Below are 9,987 nucleotides of genomic sequence, written 5' to 3'. Positions count from 1 at the left end.
GAAAAAATGATATTGGGAGTTACTTACAGAATGGAATACTTATAATTAATGTTGTCACTGTACCTGAACTTTTAAATAAGAATATTAGAGATTAAGTCGTCTATATTTTTTATTGTTCTCTTTTCGTTAGTAAGTTTGTTTGATTTGTCCATTTACGAATACCAATATCTTCCTACATGTATTTCATATAAAAGTTACATAAATGGTCATCATCAATGTGTAAAGTTAATTAACAAATATATATTCTTATAAAACATAACCCAAGGTAACTTATTTCAAACTAATATTTGTAATTTTCTAAGACAAACTGCAAATTCTGTATGTAACTTGATCATGATTCATTCAATTTAAGTAGTCATAAAAATGCAAGCAAATTAATTCTACTTGCAATTTGTAATATTGTGATTGTCAAGAAATATAATGACAGAAAGATTGTTTGTAGGTATATTATTCAAAGGTACGCTTTAAAAACATAAAAATTTCAAAATTTTCTATTTAAAAATAGCTTTCAATATTTGGGTATGAATTCACACAATCCTTGTGAAGATTCTACCTTGAGAAAGAAAAATCCAGTATATAACGCAGCACTCTCACCCTCCCATTAATGCTTGCCACTTCTTTATTTTAGAGAAATCACTCCTACTAGTTTCTGTCATAAAAACTTTTCCCACAGCATATATAAGAACATTTTCAGAGCCAGACTATAAACTTTTTATTACAGAAACACGTGAATAAACAAGCATGAAGTGTTTGATTTCAGAACCAGGAACTATTTAATTCATTATTGAATGTATAGAACAAACGCAGCATTAGAATAACAGTAGCCACTGTTCACTTTTTGTCGAGGAAGTACGCGTATATATTTTGAAATCCCAACTTTAAATTTGAAATGTCGGCTCTTTGAATACAATGATACATGTATATGTAGTTGTACTGGGTATTTAGGATCTACAAAAGTAGACGCTGTTTGCGACAACTTATCGTAGGTTAATTACGACTATGAAGTATAAACTAATCAATGCATTGTCTTACAGATAGGATACGACTATGAACCGATCAATGCAATATCTTATAGGTCAGCTACGACCATGAACCGATCAATGCATTGTCAGCTACGATTATGAACCGATCAATGCATTGTCTTCTAGGTCAGCTCCGACCATGAACCGGTCAATGCATTGTCTTATAGGTCAGCTCCGACCATGAACCGATACCTTATAAGTCAGGTCGACTATGAACCGATCAATGCGTTGATTAACTTCTAATTTTTAAGTCAGCCACAACATTATAGGTTAGTTTTAAGCTGTTTGCTCTATATTATTTCAACGATTATATTATAACATTTTACATGAACTATATTCTAAGTGTCCAACACTTGCTTTGTAGGGATATTTTTGTAATTATTTCTTATCATTATTTTATATAGAGAACGGATGGTTGATCTATTCAGTAAAATACGTTAAAAAAGATAGTTGACTAAAAATGAGTTCGCAATGTAGGATTGCGTATTACAATGGGAAATTACAAATGGGAAATTTGAATGCAATGGTCGCGAGTACCCGTGTGTCAGAAATCATTAGTTACATCTAGTACACTAAACTTAAACGAAAAAGAAGGGAAAGCTACATCGTACGAGATTTATGATTCAATGTGAATAAATTAATGGATTACCATATTAAGATTTTCAAAAACTGAATTTTATGAAAATGAACACAAAAGCTTTATTACTTTCTTACTTATGTTCGATTTTTAATTCTAATTGTCGCTTCATGCAGTCACTTTGTCATTTGATCAACAAATTCTTCCCTCATTGATAGCTTCGGTTGGATGGCCTACATCTGGCCTAAATTCTGCATTATTTCAACAAATATATTTCTTTACTTTTTCCGCATACTTGTAGTCTAAAATTTGAATTTTTTGTACATGTGTAGAGAGGGCTGGTTAAATACATGCGTTAAGGAAGAGGTAACTGATAAACAGATTTGAACCAAATAAGGACTGATAAATATAAAACGCTAACTTGCATCGTTGTAGTTGGTTTAAAATATTTTATTCATACAACTTACGAGTTATCCTCCTTATAAAACAAAGCGGTGCACGTTGAAGAATAAACCAATTCACAAATAAAATATAATATATCAATAAAGTTATATCAACCTCAACAAACATGAACTGCTTGAATCTACATACTGTATTCACCTTTTTAAGAATTTATGGACAGCTAATTTTCCCGGCACTTGTTTATCCCATTGTATAAAATTAACACAGGATGTTATCCTCATTCTATGGAGCAAACTCCATAACTGGAATAATTGCCTGTGATCAAAATATTGAAAATACAAAATCTACGCTCCCTTTCCCATTTGAAAAAAAAAAAATAATGATATCTATCTTCATTATGCCCTAGGTATTTTCGAACAATTTTCGTATGCTTTAGACGTGAACATGACAACAGACCGCTTCTTTTTTTTTTTTTTGAATTTTAATTATGATCAGAAAACATTGATTAAAAAAAATCATAATAAGATTGAAAGACAACACCGTTCATGTAGTTATGATAAAAATATAAAAAAAAAATATTCTTCTAATCTATTTTTTTTAAACCAAAAAGTCGGCTTAGATAATAAAAAAAACCATAAATATATTTACAATGAAAAAATATATTCTAACAGTCAAATAAATTAGCTTGAATAGCATAGGCCCAGTAAGTATTCATTGGAGTTGAAAATGACAACAGCTTCCGGAATTTGTAGTCTCGGAAAATTCAGTATTTATATTTTTCTCATGATCACGTGAGACAAATATGGCTTCCACCTGATGTCTCTGACCGATTCGCCACTGTCAGACTAATTTCTAACTGTCGGTGTTCAACTAAAGCCAAATTCAGAGACATTACAAGAAACAGTAAGGATAATTAGATTTGGCAATTGCAATATGTGATACTAAATGCTATCATTTATCACCAGTTTATTTAAAACGTGATTGCACTACACATTTTTGCGTTGCCATCTTCATAAAGTGACCAGCCATACACAATTGTGAGGAATATGTTCACATGATTTTCATTTTTTTTCAATATTTAAGATTGGGTGACATTTAAACACTTCTTTGATAAGCTGAAACTATTTTTGCACATGCTGTCAGGTTGTATTGAATGAAAGAGGAGGACAGGTCAAAGAAAAAATTAATATATGTTCTTAAAGACTAATAACATAGATAAAGTATTGTTATGCGTGTCTGAAATTGTAAATGTAGATGCGTTTTGAATGTTCATACATAAATCATTTGATACTTAGCTATAAAAGTATACTGTAATTTCATGTGTACTTGCAGACATCTGATCAAGATGGCAGAATACTGGCTGATATCCGTTCCTGGAGAGAAGACGCTGCAGCAGTCCTGGGAAACCCTCAACAATGCCACCATGAGGAACCAAGTGTTGTCAACCAATTACAAGTTTGCCATTCCAGATCTCAAGGTACCGTGGCATCAGCTGGTAAAACGAGAATTAGTTATATAGTATCATAAGTCTGTAATTTTACACTATTAACGAGCTGTCTCGTGTTGCAGGTTGGAACATTGGATGTCCTTGTTGGTCTTTCTGATGACATGGGCAAACTGGACATTTATTGTGAAAGGTAAAGTTTGATTCTTTTGTGTCAGGTGTGTATTCTGATGAGACAGATTCTGTGTTTGTGTTTAAAACTATGAAATACATATTAAATTAAAGGTTGATTTCTTTTAAATCCATTTCCAATTTAGTAAGGATTGAATACTGATACTTCACATTTCAGTTTGATGTGCATATAAGGTTTTGTAAAACATAGCGTACAGATAGGTAAAGTACATGACATTTGATGTCCATTTGTTTCCAGTGTTACCAGGAAAATAGCACAATACTTAGGGGAAACACTGGAGGATCGTAGTGATAAATTACAAGGAAATTTACAAGTCAATGGAGGTTTGTTTATATGTGGTTGTATTTTTTAGATAAACTGAAAGCTGTTTTTAAAGATTAACGTGTATCACTAACATCAATTAGTGATTGATCTTGGTATACTCTGCATCTCAATGTTAAAAGTAGATGGTTTTTGGTCCCTTAAAATAACGATACAATAATTGATCATTCTTTTTTTATTTGTTAAATAGTGGATATGGTAACCTACCTGACACGATTCCAGTGGGATTTGGCAAAGTATCCCATCAAACAATCCCTGAAAAACATTGCCGAAATAATCGGAAAGGTCAGACATACTTCTTTTTTTCCAAATGCCATTCAATGAATAGTTGCATTTCTCCTTGAGTAGGAGCAAGATGTCATATATTTTATTGATATTATTTTTTAGCAAGTTTCACAGATTGAAACAGACTTGAAAACAAAAGCCACTGCATACAACAATCTGAAGGGAAATCTACAGAACCTGGAAAGAAAGTCCACGTAAGTTGCTGCTTTTTGACATACATGTATTGGGAAAACAATTTGAAGTCATCCATAACAAATGTGTATCTTAATCAAGAAATGCATGTCAAATCCTGTTGTGTTTTAGGGGAAGTTTGTTTACAAGAAACCTGACAGAATTGGTGAAGAGGGAAGACTTTGTGCTGGACTCGGAGTATCTACAGACACTGCTGGTGGTGGTTCCCAAGTAGGTCAAACTGATTAATTACATGTATTACAGTTGAACTTCGATATCTCAAACACTAATACTGGTATCTCAAATACAATGGATATGTGGAAGTGATTTGTACGTCCCAACCATTTATTTTTTACCGTAAGTATTTTACCCTCGATATCTCGAATACTCAGATATTTCAAAGTTTTTAAACAGTCCCATCTACGAGGGTCAATCAAAAAATACGAAGACTTTTGTCATAGCTATGTTACTTAACGTCATATCATTACTAAATTTGGTAGACATAATTAAGCAATACTTTCAGACAATTTGCAAGAAAAAAAGTTAATAAATTTCTTTATTTCTAAGAATTATTTAGATTTTAATCCTACAAAAATGAGGTCACAGCGCACGGTCAAAATTTGTGTTATGTCAACAATAAACCATATAATGTTGAAAGTAATATCTCTATAAATTTGGCTTAAAACCAAATTATATTGAAACTTCAAATTTAGTATAGTCATGGTATTCTATGTACCAAATAATGACAGGATATATTCTTTTGTCGAACAGATACTAGTAACTAAAATCAGAGAGTCCTCTTTAGAATTTACTAAAAACATCGACGTTGCCGGACGTCACGGCGCATCGAGAAGTACAAATAAAATGGATTTAACTCAGGAAAAAGCCGATACAAGCTGTGAAAATGCTCAATGGTGCAAAAAATAAGTCAACAATTATTTGCAAGTTTGTGGTTAACTGTAATAAATGTTGTGGGGGTAGTGGTCATTGTATTTTGAATGTAAAACAGTCCGAAAGAGAGTAGAATATCTGTAAATATTTGGTCAAAAAACGAAGTAACGTCAACCGACGTTCAGGGTTATCCTTACTGTAAACTAAGATCTACACAGTTAGAAAATGAAAACATTGAAGAACTAACTTATGATTCTCGAGCAAATGTGTGCAAATAAGATGTTAAGTGGTTCAGTGCCATTTTAAATTGTAAGAAGAAAGGCACAAGAGACTAAGCGTGATATAAAGATGGGGTATATCTATAAACTGTGCGTGTTTAGTTTTAAAGTCATGTTTTGAACGTTACCGTGCGCCATGGTGACAAAACATGTTGTTTTTAAAAAGGGGTAACAAAAATACCATTTCATCAAATGGACTAAAACTTCGCAAATCAATAACATAAGTGTTGGTGCACAGATTAATCTGTTAAGTATGACTCTCATGAAAAATATATGATAGACAGCCACATTGTCTTCGTATTTTTTGATTGACCCTCGTAGTTCGAGATAACGAAGTTTGACTTTATTTTACAATTTAAAGGGGCATGGTCACTATTTTTGTGAGATTTTATTTTTCTGTTTTTAATATTTATAATGCCTCAGAAAGACACTTCTTAAAGTCAAACAAAATTTGAGTGCCAGCTGTTGAATTATAAGCGAGATACAGAGCTCACAATTCTTTGTTATGTAAACAAAGCTTAATTAATGTGTTTGTATACATTTCGAATGTTGAAAAGAAAATCCCAGGTTTAGACCTAAAATGAATGTGACAAACGCTAGGAACTGTCTATTTATGTTTAAAACAAATTAGCAGATATAATAATTGGTTGGATAAAGAAGTTTTACCTGTATATTGAACCATTATAAACAAAAACATGACATGAGTCTTGTTTACATAACAAACAATTTTGAGCTCTGTATCTTGGTTATCACTCTACAACTGACGCTCAAATTTTGGTTGATCATTAGAAATGCATTATTGAAGGACATATCGCATGTTTTTCAATTTTTGGAATTGTTTAAATTAAATCATTCTGTATACCGGGTACTCATTAAAAGTGAAGTTTATTATCATTTTCATGAAATAATCTGGCTAATTTTTAACAAAACAAAAAGAAAATTTGACCCAAATCATGACCATGCCCCTTTAATTTTTCTGAACAAAGACTCTGTCATCTCAGTTAATTTCTTATCAATATTCAAGGTATATTTATTGCAACTGAAAGGCATAATCTGTTCCATATATGTGAATGTTGTTATGGAATTATTATTGTAGTTTGAATTAATACTTTCAAGCAAGCTACTTTGGTAATTAAGTGCATATTACAACATGTATTTTGTAGAAATATCATTCATGACTGGCAGGCAAAGTATGAGTCATTGACTGATATGGTGGTTCCTAGATCATCAAGGTAAGCTCTTTTATACTTCAGCTTGAAAAGTTTCCTAGCTGTTAGGAATTACTATAAGTTATGGCATATTAATTTACTCTGACAAAAGTTTATAATTGGTAATTTTTTATGTCATTTTGGTGGTAAATTAAAATTTCACATTAAAAATTTCCAACATGAATTTTGCAGCTCATATTGTCTTAAGTTGTACAAAACCATCAAAACAAAACTTAAATATACTTGGGGCATATAAAGATTGCAGAGAAACCATCAGAGCTTTCAAGTTTGTAAATTAGAGCTGTGTTTCCCTCATATAGATGGTTAATAGATTTTCAAAATACTTCAAGATGCCTTAATTAAATTATCTTTTAAAATACAATGTAGCCTAGAATCAACAATTAAACACTATTTTGTATATACTATAATTGTCACTGTTGAGAAGTTTATTCTGTAGATTTGATTTACTTTGTGTGTGTGTGTGTCTGTAGGACACTGTTTGAGGACGATGAGAACTGCCTTTGTTCTGTGACACTCTTCAGGAAAGTAGCCGAGGACTTCAGAAACCGATGCCGTGAGAACAGGTATGCGACTGTGTATGTCCAAGGGCAGGCAACTCTTTATGACCTCAGGGTAATAACCCAATTTCCTGAGTTAACACTGTTCTATAATTGTAAGTGACAAAACTAAGATTGAAACTTAAATTACTTAACATCAGGAGATTTCAGAAGTCTCATATGCTAACCATAAGCATACTCTGTTTGTTTCCTGCGAAACTATGCATATGGGCATAATCTTAATCTTCACAGATTTATGGTCAGAGATTTTACATACAATGAGAAAGATATAGCTGATGGCAAAATGGAAATCTCAAAACTGGAGGATGATAAAAAGAAACAATATGTAAGTAGTACAGCAAATGGAAATTATATGTTGATCGATAGCTTTTTATATGGATAGTTAAGTTTTATATCCTTAATGTATTTTAGGGCCCTCTGGTTAAATGGTTAAAAGTCAACTTTGGGGAGGCTTTTTCTGCTTGGATACATGTCAAAGCTCTTAGAATATTTGTGGAGTCTGTACTTAGGTAAGCAGTAAAACTGTATCTTCTAGAACAAATGCAATGATTTACCATGATCTGTCTAAAGGTTAATTTTAATTCTGCATTGTTTTACCTGTAGGTATGGATTGCCTGTTAATTTCCTTGCGGTACTTATACAACCACACAAAAAGACAACCAGGAAGCTACGAGAAGTCATGAACCAGTTGTACGCTCATCTAGACTCACCGGCCTCTCAAGATGTATGGCTCTACACTTCTCACTCATAGGGTTCAATAAGATAGTGCTCAAAAATTAATGTATTTCAATTCAATATAATTGTATATCATCATTTGTTCTGTAAATTCTTTTATTAAAACAATCTTTCACATTTTTAGCAAAAATGATGCATTATACACATTTAAAATCTGATTATTCATTACAGAAGTAGAATAAATTGTATGTTTAATGACTAATTAACTGCAGATGTTGATTTTGTCTGGATGTCGTGTCATGTTTGTGCTATGTTTTTTTTCAGGCGGGACAGATGGAGATTCCAGGGTTGGTGGGGATCAGCAATGTGGACTACTATCCGTATGTGTATTACAAAATCGGCCTGGATCTGGTGGACCCACTCAAGTAAATCTGGCCTCCAGGCTCTGTGATGATTCCATACTATTCTATAAGGTTGGACACTGTAACTGCAGGCTGGTAATGCTGCTGCTCTCAGCTTGAGGGTAAAGGTCAAATCCATGACGATATAGTGATATTTATGTTACCTAGGTTACCGTTGCCATGTATTCTATATGAACAAGTCATTCCTCTGTTGATTGGGTTTTTAAATTATATATGTTATTCCTGTTTGTTCAAAGAAACCAACACCAGTCTCTGTATGGGTATTAATCCGAGAAAAAGAAGGGTCGGGGGCAAGGGGGGCTCTGACGATGTATCACCATGCATGTAATGATTATCCCTACAGTGAAAGAAGGGATAACTTTAATGTTGGAGTTTTCATAATTAAGAATGAAAGATTCATCGTAGCTGTTGGTTTCTTTGTTTAAACAGAAAGGGTAGAGGACCATTAGAGGGTCTGGGAACTGTGATTCAATTGTATTGATTACGTAATGAAATGTATATAGTCATTATTAGAAGTCCGTTATTTCCACTGAGATCCAGCACTGTAGATGATAAAGTCTTGTGGTTACAATTTCTTTCAAAGTTGTCAATTTACTAGCTAGGTACATTTATTTTTAGGGAAGAAAAAGTAATCATGCATTATATTTACATATATTCTGTATATCACTTGCAATAAGCAGATGTTGAAACTAGTCATAATGTTAACTGCATGTAGAACATGTTTGTATAACATGTTGAGATATGTGTAAATGGAAATAATGTATCTAATTGATAATAAAGTATATACAAAATAACGTTTTGTTGTTGATTCTAGGCTATAATAGATGATGTTTATATTTTGAAAGATAACTTGAAATATCTATTGACGAGTAAAACACAGCTCTTAGCTACAGACTTAAGCTGAAGCTTTTATAAGCCCAAAATATATTTTGAATTGTTTTATTGGTTTTATACAACTTTAAGGAATATGAGCTGCAATTATCATGTTAGAATTTATTATTGTGAAATTGTACTTAACTACTAAAATGACAAAAAAGAATGCTGATTATGACTTCCGTTAGTCTCATTTTTATGGAAAAGGCTACTTATAGGCCCAGCTTGAAATCTTTCTTCTGATAAAAACTTTAAACCTATTTATCATAAAGGTTCAAGTTACATGCAGAATTATCATAGTGCATGTAGCAGTTTTTGCAGCAAAATAAAATTCTTAGAAATGCAGCTCATGTATGTTATCTATAAGAAACAGCCAAATGGTCTCCTATTGGAATCCGAGTCTGACATCATCCTTATTATTTTATGCAGTTTGTGATTTTTTCTAAGGTTGCTGAAGGTTTCAACCAAGCAATAAACTGGTTTGAACTGGTTCATATAGAGTTAGCCCCATCAGTTTCTCTAGAACTATGAATCACAATAAGTTTTCTTAAGAAATAGAGAATTACTCGGTAGATGTAAATATATTGCTTTAACAACAAATTCATAAAAAAGGTTTGTTTTGGGTTTATAGTTTTAAAAACAGTACT

At 32.3% G+C, this 9,987-nt stretch overlaps 1 protein-coding gene across 1 annotated transcript; it reads left to right on the top strand.

The window, feature by feature from the left end:
• The first annotated feature begins 2,764 nt into the window (after positions 1-2,764).
• LOC128182154 (V-type proton ATPase subunit C 1-like) lies at positions 2,765-9,261 on the top strand. The gene is made up of 13 exons (XM_052850766.1): positions 2,765-2,904; positions 3,334-3,478; positions 3,571-3,638; positions 3,876-3,961; positions 4,150-4,244; positions 4,347-4,438; positions 4,548-4,646; positions 6,748-6,816; positions 7,284-7,376; positions 7,602-7,695; positions 7,782-7,879; positions 7,974-8,094; positions 8,370-9,261. Exons 2-13 carry the CDS (start codon positions 3,347-3,349, stop codon positions 8,472-8,474), a joined length of 1,152 nt encoding a protein of 383 aa, XP_052706726.1. The 5' UTR covers positions 2,765-2,904; positions 3,334-3,346; the 3' UTR covers positions 8,475-9,261.
• The last annotated feature ends 726 nt before the right edge of the window (positions 9,262-9,987 follow it).

This window comes from Crassostrea angulata, chromosome 1, assembly GCF_025612915.1.
Source record: "Crassostrea angulata isolate pt1a10 chromosome 1, ASM2561291v2, whole genome shotgun sequence".
Lineage (NCBI taxonomy): Eukaryota > Metazoa > Mollusca > Bivalvia > Ostreida > Ostreidae > Magallana > Magallana angulata.
This window is presented reverse-complemented; position numbering and strand designations above follow the sequence as displayed.